The sequence below is a fragment of the Rhinopithecus roxellana genome, chromosome 9 (genome assembly GCF_007565055.1).
Source record: "Rhinopithecus roxellana isolate Shanxi Qingling chromosome 9, ASM756505v1, whole genome shotgun sequence".
Lineage (NCBI taxonomy): Eukaryota > Metazoa > Chordata > Mammalia > Primates > Cercopithecidae > Rhinopithecus > Rhinopithecus roxellana.
Genome location: NC_044557.1, coordinates 63315429 through 63335991, shown reverse-complemented (window position 1 = coordinate 63335991; position 20563 = coordinate 63315429). Strand labels below are relative to the sequence as shown.

The 20563-nt window shown below is 35.0% G+C and overlaps 1 protein-coding gene across 13 annotated transcripts in view; it reads right to left on the bottom strand.

Moving 5' to 3' along the window:
• VPS13B (vacuolar protein sorting 13 homolog B) overlaps positions 1-20563 on the bottom strand; it is a 904863-nt gene that overhangs the window by 464091 nt on the left and 420209 nt on the right. For 12 of the 13 annotated variants that reach the window (XR_004059219.1, XR_004059220.1, XM_010385612.2 and 9 more), the window contains exon 22: positions 9518-9645. Coding sequence is in view for 10 of the 13 variants with exons in the window: in XM_010385612.2 (XP_010383914.1) it covers positions 9518-9645 (128 nt within the window). In the remaining 3 variants the exon portion in view is untranslated. Of the gene's footprint in view, positions 1-257; positions 393-9517; positions 9646-20563 lie in introns of all 13 variants that reach the window. The other variant, XR_004059221.1, reaches the window with a different exon arrangement.

Here is a 20563-nt window from a genome sequence, read left to right as displayed (position 1 = left end):
GACTGGTTGATTTCCTATAAAACATTTCACACAAAAAGATGTTATCTGGAGGTGTGATACAAAATATTTTGTTTAATTCATAAATTCTTGGATATTCAAAGAAACTATATTAGCAAAAAGACTACATTTTTAAAAGATAATAGCAATATCTCTTCTCTTGGGCCTAATATACTACTCTGGTGAGAGCATGATGATAAGTAGCAGGTTTGGAATTCCTTGATACGATAAATAATTTGCCAACCTATAAATAAACAAACCTGTTCGTCTTTGCTTCACATTTTGGGGCGTGGACAAACTGATGAATTCAGTGACGAAAAATACAGATAAAATTTTGCAAAAATAAGTGCATTGGTTCATGAAGCATGAGCTCATTTTAGTTCTAAAATCTTATCCTGCAGATTAGATAAAGTACATATGTGTTAATATATGTACTTAAGATCAGGATGTGGTTTATTTATTCCGAAATAGAAGTCTACATTGTCTCAGGTAACTTACAATTATGCTTTAAAATATTTAACATAATTCACTAGTAATTTTCAGTTGCACATTTAAAATGGCACATTAAAAGCATAGCCTTTATTAATTCAGGTTAAAAGGTCAAAATATGAAGTGTCAGTGTTTAACACTTCATGTAGGTATTGATATTACATTGAAAAATGCTTTCAATAATGTGAGGTAATTAGTTTAGTATGTTATCATACACATCCACATACACACATATCCTTAGGAACAAATTTAAATCATGCCAAAATTTCCAAAATCATAAAACATAAAATTTCACTAATTTAAAAATCAATTATTTCATCAAGTGTAAACAATGTCAGGCAATGCAAACAGAATCAACACAACAGTAGCATCAGATATACAACAACTCTAAAATAAACTTTCTAAAATATATGTTGTGAGAATTCCTTTAATGATAAGAATATAATTAAAATTACTCAAAATTATTATGATGTTATATCTATTACATATACTAAAGCTATCATATAAATCTTTTTACACTTTTAAAATAACTGTTAAACTGTATGTATAAAATTGTGGTTTTAATGTAAAAGGTTGAGTGATTTATATTACTGAATATAAATCTGCAGCAGTAAATTCTGAATTAATGTAAGGATCTGACAATCCAAGGGAAAGAAAATGAAGTAATCTGCCAGTAAGAAGTCCTCAAGCTGGGGGTCAGATCATGTTCATGGAAACCATCTGGTTGGGACCCTCTGAGCCACACCAAACACAAATGATCTTTTAAAAAAATATCCTATTCATGAATGCATCACAGCTGCACTGAGTGTTACTTCATTTTTCCATGGCAACATCCTTTCTGTTTCAAGGATCTTGTTTCAGTTTTGGTAGCAACGTGTTCTTTTGCCAATACTGAACACATTCATGTGCTAAAGTGAAGGGATTATTACAAATTCTTGAAGTGGAACCACCTCTGTTTTGATTCCTACTAGGTCAAAGGCTACATATCTAAGTATCATATACTGAAGATAAACCAATAAAGTAAAAATTATTTGTTATTCTTATTTTAATAAATGAAATGATTGCAATGCATTTTTTCCCTGATGTTTCTAGTTTATGTGCTGTTTGAAAGATATATACCTTTTTAAGTTCTTACCTCTATATGTGAGGTTTCAGAAACTTAGATTTTTCTCTTTTATGTGCTCTATAATTGTGATCCCAATTCAGTTAAAAAGAAGAGACTAAGATAGGTTTGATTTGCCCATTAATCTGAAAATCTTAATTAGCTACTGCCCATCATATAAAGCACTTTATAGATAAATGCTTTGAAATGTTCTGCCACAGTTTCTTCCCTATTCAATAACATTACTATTTCCTAGTCCCAAATAATATACTTATTTTTATTTACAACTTGAAAATGTAATGATAATATATTTTGCATAATTTCTACAGTACCAAATATTCTCTATATAAATGTATGTTACTCCTCAGGAAACAGTTTCAAATAAAAAACAAAAATAAAGGAACATCGTATGGTGCATTTCATTTACTTTTTCTCTCCTTTATTCATGTACTCTCTAATATCTATCATGAACTGACCTGGAAGTCAGGAATACAGAGACAAAAGATATAGTCCCAGCTCTAAAAAAGCGTAAACAAGATCACTTTCAAGTATTAATATCCTTACAGAACTCTCACTAGAACATAAGCTTAATGAAGTCAAACATTTGCCTATTTTGTACACTATATAGTTTCTGTACATTGTACAGTGGTGCATGTACTATGTACTCAATAAACGTTAAACAAGTAGAAACAATTAAAGAATTATTTTCATCAGATGTGGTAATGAAAATAACTGCTTCATGCATGTTGTTCACCATTTCATTCCAGAGGCAACCTCTAAGGTGATTAATAAAACTGATCTGTTAACAAGATGATTCAACACAGCTGTGGCATCTTTGACAAGCTATTTAATCTCTCCATGACTTCAGTTTCCTCATCTGTAAATGGGGGAACTCATAGCATTGATACATATATTCAATACAGTGTTACCTAAACATTTGCTAAAGAAATAAAGTCAACAAACAACACCAAGACTCTCCTATATGTGAGATCTCATATATTATTAGCCTCCATAGATTTACAAAAGCTGTTCACAGTGCATTTATTTTCAAATACTGTTGCTTATGGTTTAACTGTCTACAAGTACAGAGGCCACTAAAATAAGTAGTATTCTATTTGCACTATAACAAATACATAAACTATAACCCAAATCACAGTTTTCCTATTTGATAAATTTTCAGTGCATCATGAAAATATTTTGGATATCATCATATGTAGTAGAAATTTAAATATACCCAATTTGGGGCCATAGATTAAAACCCTGCAGTTGGTTGTCTTGGTTGTCATCCTTTCCAGAGTAAGTGCTACAAATCTTCACACTTTTTCCATAAAAATCTTGTCAAGGGAAGACATTAAAAATTCCTAGATTTGAATTCCAGACTTCCTCCTAACAAACTGCCATGCAATGGCTGTCACTTGTTCAATGCCTATAAAAAAGCATGTGGGCCTGTGTGCAAAATTTGTAAGGATTAAATATAAAATCTTACTTTTATAATTAGCATGATTGATAGTTGATCTCTCTGGCCCAAGTCTACTCCTATTTAATCCTGAAAATAAAGGCCAAGGAGTTTACTGGATATCAGGACATCAAGCAGTATGATTTTTTTCATCACTAGTCACGCTCTAGATGTAACTTCCTAGAAGAGAGAATTCAACTGGCCCAGCTTAACTACCTTATGCTGCTTGAGATACCTTAACTGACATTCTCATCAAAATAACACAGAATGTGGGAAGTAGATCCCTAAAGGAATAACAGAGCATTATTACCAAAAGAAAGAGACCAGAATGTTTGGTACTGAAATTAAAAATGCCATTAAACTCAGAAGACTTCAGTCCATTCAGAAGACCTCAAAGAGTACAAAAAAAAAGGAAGAAAGGAAAATGCTAGTAAATGTCAACAGACAGCAAGATGAACTTTGATGTAAATGACAAAAAAAAAAAAAAAAAAAAAAAAAAAAAAGCTAAGTCTGGCAATAAGCAGAGAAATGTTTTCCTAGAAAGGAGTAAATTCTAGCCAGCACATTCCTATTTTATCAACTATATACTATTGCCAATTATGTGCTTCTGGAATAAAAACATAGCTTTAATCGAATCTTTGTTAATGAGCAGGTACAGAAAACTTGGAAAGAACAGGTGAACTTATGCTAATCTATTGTTAAAAGGCTCCCAAATTTCATATATTTTTATTTTTTTAATTTTTATTTTTGAGACCGAGTCTCACTCTGTCACCCAGGCTGGACTGCAGTGGCACAGTCTCAGCTCCCTGTAACCTCCACCTCCCGGGTTCACACCATTCTCCTGCCTCAGCCTCCAGAGTAGCTGGGACTACAGGTAGGCACCACTATGCCCAGCTAATTTTTGTTTTTTAGTAGAGACAGGTTTTCGCCATGTTAGTCATGCTGGTCTTGAACTCCTAACTTCAAGTCGTCTGCCTGCATTGGCCTTTCAAAGTGCAGGGATTACAGGTGTGAGCCACCATGCCCGGCCTCAAAGTTCATATATATATTTAAAAAAAAAGACTGTCCAAGACTACATGGAGTATCCATTATAATTAAGTATGGAAACTCCTTCTTCCACACTGAAAATCAAACAGGTTACAGCAAATATCTGTTAATGATTTTATGTAACATATATGTTTCTATTCTAAGCAAAAAAGAATACAGGTTTAGCAAATACCAACTTTGGCTCCAACATCAACTTTGCAGAAATTCTGGTTCCAAACATAATTACTTGCTTAAACTTCCACTAAAAGAATAATCTTCCGAAACTTTTAAGTTATGATGTCCTGTTTTATCTGATGACAACTTGTAGGGTTTTCTGTTTTATATTTTGGCTCATAAGACATCTTAAAAAATGGACAATGCTTTTAAAAATAAAACTCAGATTTTCAGAGTCTAAATTGTAATCATTTAATGAGAATCTAATTTTATCTTTAAAAATGTTCACAATACATTAACATCTGGAAATGTTTAAATATATAGTATGTTTCACACAGGGCCGGGACTAGGGTGAGGCAAGCCAAGTACCTAGGTCATATTTAAGATAACCTATAAAAAGATGTATTATTTGGTACTGCAATGATTAGTTAACTGATACTCAATAAGCTTACTCAAATTGAGGAACCACAAAATAAACCATATAGTTTATTCCAAATAGTAAGGAAGGTAAATTTTATGTTATATGTATTTTACCATAATTAGAGATAAAAAAGGAAAAATGAGGAAACTCACTATAATAACTTACAATTAATTCAAAGTGATATATAAGATTAAGTTTGTTGATGGTGATGAAGCTAATAAAGGTACTGCATCATTATAAAATAAGCAAAAGAATCATACAAGAATATTAGAGTTGGAATTAACCTTAACCATTATTTAATTTATCCATTTTATACTGCAAATAAGCAAGTAAAGCATATAGTTAACATCTAGAATTTGACATTGCTGACCACTATCTCCTCAAAATTATATGCATTTTTTGCTTTCATGAACTCTCTGCTTTCTCCTCCTCCATTTCTGATCACTAACATAATTTCCTTCAAGGACATTTTTCTCTTCTACTAACAACTTTTTAAATGGTATTCCCTTGGCCCATTGGTCTTTCAACTTTACATGCTTTCTTGAATGACTCATTCTTCTGGTTTGAAAACCATCTGCAGATAACTCCTAAAATTATATCTCTTCTCTTAATCTGTTTTTTAAACTCCAGATATATATATCTAATACATACCTGGATGTCTCACATACATTTCAAATACACGTGTAAATTCAAAATCCATATGTGCCCCTAATCTGGAAAAGCTGCTTCATTTAATAGTATCACTACCGCCCGAACACCAAAACTAGAATCTAGAAGATCTCTTAGACTCTGTTCCCTTATTCCCCAAATCAATTAATTACTAAGTCCTGCTGATTTTATCTTAAGTCTCTCAGGAATCACTCTCCAACTTGGCTTATTGCCTAGTGGTTTGAAACCTTTGTGTTACATATTTCAATAATTATTTGGTTATTTCAGGCAGTGAAATAAATCTGGTTCCTGTTATTTAATCCCACCCAGAGAAGGACATTCTCCAGTATATCCTACATTGTAGAATATTGATGTACCTAGTTGTTTAGAGATAGTGTAAAGATTTCTGATATTACTTGGAATCTTAAATTGGAATATTTTCCTAGAGCTGTCAAAGAATCATGTAACCCAATACTATCATGTTCCCTATTACAGAACTACTCAAAGTGGTATCAATAAAAAGATAATTATACCACATTATTCAATTATTAATAAAAAGATAAGAGGGAATGAGGATTTTTTAATATAACTAGTTCTATTATCATGAAATAACATTTAGATCTATAGTAAACTTTAAACAACTAAATATTATTGGTAGCTATCATATTCTAAACCACACACTGGTATCAACTAGATCTTCCACAAAGCAATAAATACTTACCTAGGATAACATCCAAATTCATCACAAACCAGGAAGTACATGCCCTAGGCATCCTTTCAATAAGTAACATTCCCCTTGACATTCCCATTTCTCTTCTTTCATCATTAAGTTTTCTAAGGGTCTCCCTACAGGATACTCCACACCATGGCACTTAGCCTTTTCCCAGCTAGACCATGACAACTATTATGTCTCTTTTGCTTTCTCAGCATATAGCCCAACATGTAACAAAAATTAAGAGATGGATGTTACCACTGTACAAAGGGTATCTCGAAGGGAGAAGGACAGGTAAGTCAACGCAAGGAGTTATTAGGATATTCATTAAAATGACTCATGATGGCTGAAATTGGTGAAATATAGCTGATGTCCCCAAAAAAGTCATAATTCTGCAAGCTAAGAGTTAATTACACAAGAACGACAATCCACACTTTCTTCATCCCATTCTTCTCTTAACTTTCTTATAAGCAGCACGCTCAGAAAAGAAACGCTGTAAAGGAATGCTAAAATCAAGATTATGGGCTCTTATATTAAATAGTATTTTTATGCACTGGAGATGTTTTTGGATGAATTCTAAAAAGTTTTTATGGCAGGTATATATTTCTTATAGTGATTAATCAGACACTATAGCTATGCATAATGTGTCTGTATCTGTCTATATTCATTTTCTATGCTATATAAGAAATCACCACAAATGTAACAGCCTAAAACAAGAGACATTTGTTGCAGTTTCTGTGGGTCAATAATCTGGGTAAGGCTTAGCTAAATACTTGAATTACTGACTCAAAAAGCTGCAATAAAAGTGTTGACCATCTGTGTTTTCATCCAGAGGCTCACGTGGGAAACAATACACTTCCAAACTCACTCTACTTGCTCACAGAGACAATTTCCTCACATCTGCAGGACTAAGGGCTGGCTGGAGTGTAGGACAGATTAGGGACTTCATAAATATTTTCTGCATAAATTACTGAAATTTCATTTAACTGCTGAATTTTGATCTTAATCAAAGTTCCTTTAATTTGTTAAGTGCCACATATTTTTTAATGTTAAATTTAACTAGGGCCAAGTGCAGGGGCTCACACCTGTAATCCCAGCATTTTGGGAGACGAAGGCAGGCAGATTACCTGAGGTCAGGAATTCGAGACCAGCCCAGTCAACATGGCGTCTCTACTAAAAATACAATAAACAATTAGCTGGGCATGGTGGCAGGCGCCTGTAATTCCAGTTACTGGGGAGGCTGAGGCAGAAGAATTGCTTGAACCTGGGAGGCGAAAGTTGCAGTGAGTTGAGATCACACCACTGCGCTCCAGCTTGGGCGACAGAATAAGATTCTATCCAAAAACAAAAAACAAACAAACAAAAAGTTAACTGGAAAATAAAGAGGAAAGAAGCTAATAGCCAAAAGGCTAAAACACACTAAAGCTTTCTCCTTGAATTTTATTTTTTTGCAACATTCAGTTGTTTTACAACATATTTATACTTTCTGATATACTTCATTACTTTCTGAAAAACCAAGATTCTATCTGTCATAATTTCCTTTCAGCCTAAATAACTTCTTTCAGAATATCTTGCAGTTAATTTCTATCAGAGAAAAGTTCTTCTGTCTTTATGTATTTATTGGCCAACATTTTTGATGAATACTTTGCTGACTAGAGAATTCTATGTTAATTCTATGTTATGTGCAGATTTTCCTCAGCACATAAAAGATGTTATTCTATTGTCTTCTGGCCTCCATTGTTTCTAATAAGATGTAAGGAGTCATTCTTAATGTTTTTAATCTGTATATAACATGCCTTTATTGTCCACCCGCTTCTTAAATTTTCTCAAAAGGACAGTAACCAAAATGGGTGTGCTGGCAAACCTGGGACACCTGGAGCTTAATTCTACTGAGGACACATTCACAGACAAGGAATGCCACAGAATCATTTCCCATGGTGGGTGAAGATAATCCCAGGGGTGTTATCTCCATCAGTTCTTATCTGCCTGCTGAAGGGCAATGCAGCCTTCAGCTGCTTTAGAGAAAAGCTATAGCTACAGGAGAGAAAGACGGAATAGAGAAAGAAAACACAGGTGTTATTGAGTACCCAAATGTTTCCTGATTCTTCTAGGGTTAGCTTAATTGACACATATGTTCATGAAGCAGGATCATCATCAATATAGTCAAATTATTTTAAGTACAATCATTTAATGAATGTCTCTCCTTGCCAAACTATGATCTTCATGAGGACAGGACTACATTAGTTTTCTTCAGTACGTTCTCTGAATACAGTATTGTAACTTTTGCAAAATGAATAAACGAATAAATTTTGTCAGTTGCTTTCATATACTTTATCACTCTATATTTTCCACCCTCTTCATGAAGAAGACATTATAATCTCCAACTTGTGGACACAGAAACAAGAAGAAACTCCCCAACATTACATTGCTAAGAAATACACATCTAGGTCTGCCTTACTTATAATTTCAGTCTCTTCCAGTCTAGTCTTCAGGTAAACAAGAATATTGATAAATAAAGATCTTCCCACTTTAAATAAAATAAAATAAAATGTTCTCCTTGAGTTTTCAGTAGTTTGACTGCTAGGTACTTAGCTATGTTCTCCTTTTTATATATTCTTCATGGAGTTTTCTGAGATTCATGGGTTTCAAAAAGTGAGTTGCTTGTCACTTTTTTGGATTTTAGCACCCTGCTATTATGGTAATGTCAATTTAAGACCTCAGATCTCTATGGGCTTAATACAGCTGTAATTCTATAGATGATATAACCTTGTTCTCAAAGTAAGGTGGGAACAATTTTCTATTGCAACTTTTATATCTTAAGTCAAAGTGAAAGGCTTTGACTTAAGCCCTTGATATTACTATCTGTTACATATAAAATTATATAAGGATGCCTCTGGTATCAGAGAAAAAATCCTATGCAAAAACTAAAATATATAACTGTTAGCTTATCAAATAAGCATCTAAATGTATATTTTTATCAGGTTAAACATGATCTTGAAGGAAAGTAATTCAATAAGATAAAATCGTGCATTTTAAAGTAAAAATCAATGAGAAGAAAATTTAATAACAATAAGGAAATAGCTATTATAATTTTCTTAAACTTATAATTATGTATGAAAAGGAATTAGATAACCATTTCATGTTAATTTAATCACAACTCAGACTTTATCTCAGTACTGAGATAAGAATGGATCTATTAAGCACTTAAAATTGTGAAAATAATGCTTAAACAAAAAGTAGAATGAACTAAAATTTTTTAATTCAAGGAATATGTCAAAATGTTTATATTTTTATAACTATAAGGAAGATCATATGAGTTTCATAAAATTATTTTTAGGATAAGTGAAGTACACCAATTATTTTCAACTAAATTATGAATATGAGATGGTATACATAATTGTTACATGTGAGAAAAATCTTACCAATATTAACAATGCTGGGAATTAAAAAGGATTATAGAAATTAGATCCATATTTCTAACTTTTATTTTACCTGTAGTGTGAGACGCTTCACTGCATTCCAAACTATTCCAATAAATTCCTTCATTCTTTCTTCAGGACTTCTACAGCTTTCAGATATATTCAACATGGCTTTAACAGGAACTGACAATGGGCGGGATTCTGAGTATGAGAACAGCTAATTATTTAATAGAAACATACCTTACAATTTCACAAAAACATACCAAATGTATTTTCAAGATTATTTCTTCTCTTGCTTAAAATTACAATTTTTATATGAGACTACGAATTGCCATTGTACATCATTTTCTCTTATAGAACAGATTTTTGCAAGTATTCAAAAATAAGCAGGCCTAATTTGTTAGAAGTCAGGAGAGCACTCACTCTTGTCAGGGATTAGTGACTAGAAGGTAGACTTGTGAAGAGATACATGTTCTATTTATTAATTACATGCATGTATTCACTTTCTAAGAATTCATTAAGCAGTAACTTAACAACTTGTCCAATTTTCAGTATAAAGGTAATACATCAATAAAATTTTTTCTTGGAAAAAAAAGAGAAATTCACCTAAAAAGCACTTGATTCATCCAAAATTGATAGAAAATTAGTCTTCCCATATGTAAATGTTCCTGAAAACAAAAGCTTACCCATAAAAATCTCTCGATATTAAAAAGTGACTTTTGGCCAGGCACATTGACTCATGCCTGTGAGTCCCCAACACTTTGGTAGGCCGAGTCAGGCAGATCATTTGATGTCAGGACTTCCAGACCATCCTGGCTAACATGGTGAAACCCCATCTCTACTAAAAACACAAAAATTAGTCAGGCATGGTGGCAGGCGCCTGTAATCCCAGCTACTCGGGAGCCTGATGCAGGAGAATCACTTGAACCCAGGAGGCAGAGGTTGCTGCAATGAGCTGAGTTTGCACCACTGCACTGCAGCCTGGACAACAGAGTGACACATTGTCTCAAAAAAAAAAAAAAAAAAGGGCGGGGGGGGAGGGATTTTGATGATAACCAAAACAGGTATGTGATTACATAAAAGGAAGATTTCCTAATAAAATGAAGTGTGATATTCCACTCTCTATATTATTTAAAATTTTGTTCATTCAAAGTAAAGAAATTGGAGGATTTCAACCATGTCTTCATAATGAAAGATTTCAGGAATTATTTTAAACAATTGAGTAATTTATAATAGTGTATTATAACTAAACAGATTCATTTAAAACTGAGCAGACACATTTATATAATACAGCTTAAGTTAATGCAAATACATAATTTATACGTAGTATTTTAGGTACTTCTAAAGTAGCATAAAATAAATAAATCAGATCTAAATAAATTTTTATTAAATTAAATTACATCACCACTATGAGAATGTGGTGATATATGATTAGTTGCCATATCCACTCATACTTCCCTTCTCCCCCCAACTTGGTTAATATATGAGCATTGACTCCATATTTAAAATACCTTAAGGGCATGAATAATGGACTTTTTCTTTCTCATAGTTATAATGTCATATATTATGATATGGTGAATAACAGAAATTTTAAATAATGTTTTTTAAAGCAAACCAGTTTGGGAGCGATCCATGCAGATCTCAGGGGGCAGAGCATTACAGTAGTCAGATGAAACAAAAACAACAAATGTCTGAAGTTAGAGGTATGTTTGGGATTTTCAAGCAAAGCATGGAGGCAAAGATGGCTTGAGCAGAGTGAGCAAGCGTGAGAAAAGTAGGAGATGAGGTTAGAGCTATATATAGGGACCAGGTCATACAGGACTCATGTAGGTCATAGTAAGAAGATGGTTTTTACTTGAGGGAACTGGGACAGAGTAACAGATTCCAAATACAGTCACGGCATTGTTGAATATGTGTTTTGAAAGAACTTCTTTGGCTGCTATGCAAAAAATTTACTACATGGATCCAGTGTTGAAAAAGGAGGACAGGTTGTAAGAGATAGCAGAAGCAAGGAGGTGGCAAGAAGTGGTGAAACGCTGTATCCGTTTCAAAGATACAGCCAATAGGACTTACTGATGGATTAGATGTATAGTAGGAGAGAAAGCAAAGATGATTCAAAGTTACTGGGACTGAGAGACTGGAAGAATGGGGCTATAGGAAAAGTACATTTGAGAAGAAAGGAAACTTAGTTTGGGACATCTTAAACTGAGATTTCCATTAGACATCCAAGTAAAGATATAAGGTGGCAAATAGATAAACGACTATAAAAAAATAGAAAAGATAAGAATAGATAATTTACAGAAAAAATGTTATTTGGCTAGTAAACTTATTTTTAAAATGCTCAACTTTGCTAACAAAGAAATAAAAATTAAGATATCAGATACCCTTTTCATCAGATACCCAACAATCAGACATACTTTTCATCTGTTACACTGGAAACATGTTAAAGAGTTAATTTGTATACCCACAAAATTTGTCACTGTTGAAGCCTCTTGTGAGAATGTTTTATATATGGGGAAAATAGGTATGCTCTATAGAATGGAATTGCAACAGAGGGCAATTTATATCTGTTACAAATTTAAACATGCTGGCCATGGTGGATGGTTCACATCTATAATCCCAGCACTTTGGGAGGCTGAAGTGTGTGGATCACTTGAGGTCAGGAGTTTGAGACCAACCTGGCTAACATGGTAAATCCATTCTCTACTAAAAGTAAATAAATAAATAAATAACATAAAAATAAAAATTAGCGAGGTGCGGTGACACACACCTGTAATCCCAGCTACTCGGGTGGCTGAGGCAAGTGAATTGCTTAAGCCCAGGAGGTCACGGCTACAGCGAGCCAAGATCACACCACTGCATTACAGCCTGGGCAATAGAGTAAGACTGTTTCAAAAGAAAAAAAAAATTTCAAGGATACTTGTTCTATAAAACAATCCCATTTCTAAGAATATGCTATGGAACTAGTAAAAGTTGTGAGGGTGCATGCACGTAATTTATAAAAGACATTCAGTATCAGTGGTAATTTCTGTAACAGCAAAAAAGAAAGAAAGGGAAGGAGACAAGAAGAGAGGAAAGAAAATGCTAAACAATTTATCCGTCCATCAAAAAAGAAACAGCTAATTTGGAAATATTTGCAATAAAGAGTAAAATTAAACCATTTAAAGATGAGATACAGTTACAGGTGTGAATAAAGGCATATTTTTGGTATCTTACAAAGTGAAAAACCTCAAACATATGTGTGGTATCATCCGAATATGTTTTTAAACAGTATATTAAGTTTGAATACGTATTTGTCTTCCCACACATAGAAAAAGTTATAGAAGACTAAAAAAGCAAGCCTGTGACAGAGTACCTCCGAGGAGGGAAAAATGGAAATGATGATGGGTAAAGGAGTGGTAAGTATTTAACTCTTTACTATATATATTTCAGAATTAATTGTTTTATAAAAGTGAATTACCTGTTCTATTTCTTTAAAACATATATATATTAATTTACTTTGTACTTATTTGGACTTCTTTCTTTTCTTCTGTACATTAGTAATTATTAGAAGAAGATGGTTACCTAATATTACTGTATAGCTCTCGCAATCTAAATAATTGGCTTAAAATACAGACCAAATTTTAAAATTACTTGAAACCATGAATAGTAAAGGTTTGCACAAAGGTCTCATGGTCAAAATTTAAAAACCTAGTGACAAAAAATATTAGTACTATATGAGCACTATTATTACATTTGAAAAGAAATCTATCTAATAAATGCTAATATTTCCAAGCAGTATGGGCACTATTAAACTACTGTCAAGCAATATTTCCAGTCATCACTAACCAAAACAGCTACATGTTTTTTGTAAATACTATATTCTCTGATACAATGCTAATGAAAAAATTAGAGACCTTGAAACCTACATGTGGCTTAAAAGTGCTGTTCAAATAGCTATGAAAAACATAATCAGTTGAAAATTCTCATGGAATAACATGATCTGGTTATTCAAAGAGTAAAAGTACACTATTTTGGATATACTAGTTTTCAATTCATCATATTTCTAAAGGATAATAGAGAAGTTTGTAAAAAAAAGAAAAGACAACATTTTCTGCAGCTAGGTGTATTTTAAAGGCAAGACACGCCTACTATATAAAACTCTGTCAAGCTTCATGCCCATCTATCTTATTTAATCAAAACCTCTATAGCACCTACTACATGCCAGGCACGGCTACAAGTGCTTTACAAATATTAACCTGTTTGTCCAGGCATGGTGGCTCACACCTGTAATCCCAGCACCTTGGGAGGCTGAGGCAGGCAGATTGCTTGAACCCAGGAGTTCAAGATCACCCTGGACAACATGGCGAAACTTTGTCTCTACCCAAACATATTACAAAACTTAGCTGGGCAAGGTGGTGCATGTCTGTAGTCCCAGTTGCTCAGGAGGCTGAGGCAAGAGGATCTCTAGAACCTGGGAGGTGGAGGTTGCAGTAAGCTGAGTTAATGCCACTGCACTCCAGCCTGGGTGACAGAGTCTCAAAAAATAATAATAATGACAATCTGTTTAACCCTTGTAACAACTTGATAGGAAATACACTATTTTCAGACTCTTATGACCATTTTCAGATAGGGAAACTGATGACAAAGAGGTTAAGTAACTTATCCCAAGTCACCCAGCTGGTAAGTGGCAAAACAAGGTGGTAAATCTAAGCAGACTGGTTCCAGGGTCCATCCTTCTAACCACTATGTTATGCCACCTTTTCTATTATTCAATACCCATACAATGACTTCTAGTTCTATCAAATATATAATAAACATATAATATTTCTACTATGGATCATGGACAATAAATAATTCAGAAAACATCAGATTTATTCATTCCCAATAAAGCTACACAAAGCCTAAATTTAACATGGCAATCTGATTTCAAACATATCTATTACACTTTTAGTTTTCTACAATAAATAAATAATTTTGAGACCCAAATTTCAGTGGTTAAAATAACATATCAACAATTACATCTTGGGGATGAACCATTCAACTTGGTACAATATCATTCCTTCATTTCTGTCCCATGGAAAAAGTACTACACTTGGAGTCAGTTTGTGTTTTAATTGTGCCACATGACACATGATTAAGGAAAATGAATTTAATCTAAATGTCACGTTTCTGACCTCTACCTTAAAGCTAAAAGTATGTGTAGTATCAAGAATACTACTCAATTTAAATGTTGTAATGTATACAAAAACAGTTTAAGAAAATACTATAAATATAAAGAATAAAGATATAAAACTTAACTAATCATTGATTATGTAAAGAACCTGAAGATAACTATATCTGAAACACAACTGCACTCCTTTTCTATCAAAATCAACTCATTGTTTTAGTTCTACCTTAAATGTCATTTCCTCTGAGAAATGGTAACTGATTTCCCAAAAGGATTTGGTCCTTCCTCTAGAGCCTGGCAGAATTCTGACACAATTCTGTATAACATAACATTCTTCATGGTATAACTTTAAACATTTGAATGTGTGTCTCTCCAAAGGAGGAACTGAGCATAGTGATATGGTGTAGCAAGAAAGAATAGTGGCTAACGGCTGGACATTGAAGACACATTCTCGTTATGTCCTCTCCTACTCTTACTTTTCCAATAAGAAATAATCTTTATATACATATTTATTAACATGTCACTAATTAGATAGAATTGGATGAAAAATCATAAAGGTAGAAATTCCAAGCCACAGCATTAAATTACTGTTTTGCATCTATATTTCAACCAACGATTTATATGAAAACATCTCTTTACCTTCTTCAAGTTGAACTGGAACCTGATAAAAATTACTCAAAGTCAGTACATCAAAATCTCTGTTCTTATTTTGGGACACTGAATAATGATGTCAATAGTTAAATGCTAACTCTATATATCTTGTAACATGTATAAACCAATGGCGCCAAATACTGACACTTGATATCAAGTGGCTTATATTCTGAAGTTTAAGATTCTCACAATAACCACAAAAGTCAAGATACATTTGTTCAGTTGTAATAATTCAGTTTTCATAGTGAGTGCTTCTTAGAATTAAGCACTTTCTGTTCTAGGTTTTCATCATCTGCTAAGTAAAAGTCTGAAAGAAAGAAGTGCTTTCACTAAAGTAGGTTAGGTTTAGTACTTAAGTCAATAAAGAAGGATGACTTTTAATAGGATACTTACTTTAAAATTTTCCCTTTAAACATAAAACTTGTAACCATCAACTTATGTTTATGGACTTTATTCAGTACAGTGCTGATACCAACAGAGTGTTCATTTTGCTGAAAGGAGAATTCATGTCTCTTTTATCTATGTATTTCATGTAGCAGTAGTATAATGCCTTGCATGGTAAATACTCAATCAAAAAAATCAATTGATATCTTTTAAAATAGAGAACAAATAACATGTGTACCTTCTTAAAACCTCTTCTATTAGCATATTATTTGACATTCTGTATCACCTTTGTGTAAGGTACCTATTTATAATTTATGGTTTCATTTTTATTTGAAATTTTAATAGTCATCAAGAAGAAAATTGTGTCAATTTTTATTTTTCCTTTCTGTTCATGGGAAATCAAACTGATAGCCAAGACAGTATTATACTAGGGGGCAACTGCCTTAACCACAGTTTAATTACTTAAAAGATAAAAATGTAAAAATTAAAATCTTCTAGAAAATAAGCCGTGCAAACTCAGATCACAGATCATCCTGGAGAGGCAGCATTTTTTAAAGAGTCAAAAGCAGACAGAGAAGATGACTATGAAAAATAACCCATAAGGAAAATTGTGTTAGTCCGTTTTCACACTGCTATAAAGAACTAACTGAGACTGGGTAATTTATAAAGACAAGAGGTTTAATTGAGTCACAGTTGCCACAGGATTAACAGGAAGCATGACTAGGGGGCCTCAGGAAAACAATCATGGTGGAAGGTGAAGGGGAAGCAAGGACCTTCTTCACATGGTGGCAGAAAAGAGACAGGGAGTGGGGAAGTGCCACGTACTTTTAAACCATCAGATCTCTTGAGAACTCTATCATGAGACAGCACTAGGGGGATGTTGCTAAACCTTTAGAAACCACCCCCATGATGTAATCACGGCCCACCAGGCCCCACCTTCAACACGTGGGGATTATAATTAAACATGAGATTTGGGTGAAGCCACCTAGCCAAACCATATCAGAAATCAAGGTTTCCTGAAATAACGAGAAAAAAGTGGCAAGGCCTTTGTGAGAGAAATGGTTCAGTAGGACCTCAAGGAAGATGACAGAGTTACTTCTTTACAAGTCTGCAGAAAGTTTAAGACTAACTGGTGAACACCAGGCCATCTAGAAGGGCACATGTTCTAGATTTCTGGGCAAGAATTTGAAGAAAGAAGGATAAATTTCTCAGAAGAGAAATCAGACCTTGAAAAAAGAGTGATAATCACTATCACATTTCATCATCTTATTCAGAAAAGTTCACGAAAACTAAGATAAAGTGTTATTAGCTGGGCATGGTGGCACACACCTGTAATCCTAGCTATTCTGGAGGCTGAGACAGGAGAACCGCTTCAATCAGGGAGGCAGAGATTGCAGTGAGCTGAGATGGCACCAATGCAAGACTCCATCTCAAAAAACAAAAAAATAAATAAATAAATAGAAAGAAAGAAAGAAAGAAAGAAAGAAAGAAAGAAAGAAAGAAAGAAAGAAAGAAAGAAAGAAAGAAAGAAAGAAAGAAAGAAAGAAAGAAAGAAAGAAAGAAAGAAAGAAAGAAAGAAAGAAAGAAAGAAAGAAAGAAAGAAAGAAAGAAAGGAAAAAAAGAAAAGGAAAAACCAAGATAAAGTGTTAACTGTTCATGTGCTTCAAGGTGTCTCTTTCTATATGGTACAGTTTTTAAAATACTTTTATTAGAGAAATAACATGTGCCAATAGGAGAAAAATCAGAAAATGGAGCTCACCAAAAAATAAGAAAAATAAGAAAGAAGAAAAGAAGATGGCCGGGCGCAGTGGCTCAAGCCTGTAATCCCAGCACTTTGGGAGGCCGAGACGGGCGGATCATGAGGTCAGGAGATCGAGACCATCCTGGCTAATACGGTGAAACCCCGTCTCTACTAAAAAATACAAAAAACTAGCCGGGCGATGAGGCGGGCGCCTGTAGTCCCAGCTACTCGGGAGGCTGAGACAGGAGAATGGCGTGAACCCGGGAGGCGGAGCTTGCAGTGAGCTGAGAGCCGACCACTGCACTCCAGCCTGGGCGGCAGAGCAAGACTCCATCTCAAAAAAAAAAAAAAAAAAAGAAGAAGAAAGGAGGGAGGGATGGAAAATTAAAATATGAAATTAAAATTTCAACATATCAAAAAACATCATTCAAAAACTACTTGTGGAGTACCTATTATCTCTTAAGGCCTAGGTTAAGAACTAGAAATTCTGTGGTGAGCAAAACAAACACAATCCAGTCCTCATGGAGCTTATGCTTATCTGTAGAAGCTTTGAGATTTAAAATGAAAACAAAAAATCAAAAAACTCTTTGTAACAGAATTTCAGATACCAGTGAGATTAATATATTTAAATAAAAGTTTCCTGAAAGCATGGACTGGGAGGACTCAGAAAACCTAGATTTATTTTTTATATTCTACCAATTCAAGATATGTGATCTTAAAATCACGTCAACTACTTAGGTTTCAGTTTCTCATCCATAATTTGCAGGATATAAACAATACAGTCTACCTAGATCTCAACGGAAAGTCATGGGGCAAGGCAGGGATTCTGAAATCTATCAAGAAAGAAAAAACAAGAAACAAAGTAAGGTGAAGGGAATAAAGACGAGAAAAGAAGTAGGGAGATAATGAGAAAGCGAGTACATTGATTAACACTGTCTTGTTATAAATAGCAAAGTAAAGATATGAATGTCTCTAGAATTCAACATTCAAGTTATATATAGATCATCACATTAATACACTGAGACCATTAAAATTCCTTTATCCTGGCTTCAATTCCAAAACAAATCACACAGACAACAACAAAAAATTTGAAAAGGGTAGTAAATGAGCTAAAGCACTTCCAGATAGCATATCATGAGATCTTAGAGAAGCAGTAAGAATTTTTAAGTTGCGAGAGGCAGTTTTTTGCTTATAGCTGCAACAGGCTATCACTGGTTTCCAATATTTTATACTCAGAACTAAGACTCATTAAGAAGAACAAATTATTCAAAGTGTGACTGTAAAGCAATAAAGCTGATTTTTATGTAGAATTATGAAATTGGTGTAAATATTTTATGTTTGCCTTTCAATAGCACCCTTCCCACTCTTTGGCTTTTATCATCATTTATAAGGAGTCGGAGAGAAACTAAATATAATCTAGGGAGCTTATAAAAATACAAATTAAAAAAACTTTGATTAATCAGATTGCTACTAGAATTTGAATGTTCACATCTATGATTTTTTGGAAAGAGAAAGGAGAATAAAGGTCAGAAGGAAAAGTAGAAGTAATTTTCTTCATCCTAAACTAAAAATCTTATTAAATGCCCATTTACCACATACTAGGGCTCTGCAGTAAGGGCTTAAAAATATGACACAATCCCTGCCCTATGAGAGCTTACAATGTGAAGATAAGATACAAACTTAATTAAATACTATGATTATCATTTGGTTTGACAAATACTGCACTATAAAATTCTGGTAACACAGATGGCTGGCAAGATGGCCGAATAGGAACAGCTCAGGTCTGCAGCTCCCAGTGAGATCAATGCAGAAGGTGGGTGACTTCTGCATTTCTGAGATACCCAGCTCATCTCACTGGGACTGGTTAGACAGTGGGTGCAGCCCAGGGAGGGTGAGCCAAAGCAAGGTGGGGCATCGCCTCACCCAGGAAGCGCAAGGGGTCAGGGAACGCCCCCCCTCCCCCCAGGCAAGGGAAGCCATGAGGGACTGTGCCATGAGGAACGGTGCACTCCAGCCCAGATACTATGCTTTTCCCAGGGTCATCGCAATCGGCAGACCAGGTGATTCCCTCGGGGACCTATGCCAACGAAGTCCTGGGTCTCAAACACAAAACTGGGTGGTCATTTGGGCATACACTCAGCTAGCTGCAGGAGTATTTTTTCATACCCCGAGTGGCGCCTGGAATGCCAGCGAGACAGAACCATTGACTGAAGCCAGGGAGCGAAGTGGTCTTACTCAGCGGATCCCACCCCGACAGAGCCCGACAAGCTGAGATCCACTAGCTTGAAATTCTCACTGCCAGCACAGCAGTCTGAAGTCAACCTGGGACTCTGCAGCTTGGTGGTGGGAGGGGCGTCCACCATTACTGAGGCTTGAATAGGCGACTTTCCCCTCACAGTGTAAACAACGCCACCAGGAAGTTTGAACTGGGCAGAGCCCATTGCAGCACCACAAAGCCACTGTGGCCAGACTGCCTCTCTAGATTCCTCCTCTCTGGGCTGGGCATCTCTGAAAGAAAGGCGGCAGCCCCAGTCAGGGGCTTATAGATAAAACTCCCATCTCCCTAGGACAGAGCACCTGGGGGAAGGGGTGGCTGTGGGCGCAGCTTCAGCAGGCTTAAATGTTCCTGCCTGCCAGCTCTAAAGAGAGCAGTGGATCTCCCAGAACAGTGGTTGAGCTCTGCTAACGGACAGACTGCCTCCTCAAGTGGGTCCCCGACCCCTGAGCCTCCTGACTGGGAGACACCTCCGAGCAGGGGTTGACAGACACCACATACAGGAGAGCTCCAGCTGGCATCTGGCGGGTGCCCCTCTGTGATGAAGCTTCCAGAGGAAGGAACAGGCAGCAATCTTTGCTGTTCTGCAGCCTCTGCTGGTAATACCCAGGCAAAGAGGTTCTGGAATGGACCTCCAGAAAACTCCAACAGACCTGCAGCAGAGGAGCCTGCTGTTAGCAGGAAAGCTATCAAACAGAAAGGAATAGCATCAACATCAACAAAAAGGACATCGACACAGAAGCCCCATCTAAAGGTCACCAACATCAAAGACCAAAGGTAGATAAATCCAGGAAGACTGGAAAAACCAGCACAAAAAGGCTGTAAATTACAAAAACCAGAATGCCTCTCCTCCTCCAAAGAATCACAACTCCTTGCAGCACGGAAACAAAACTGGATGGAGAATGAGTCTGATGAATTG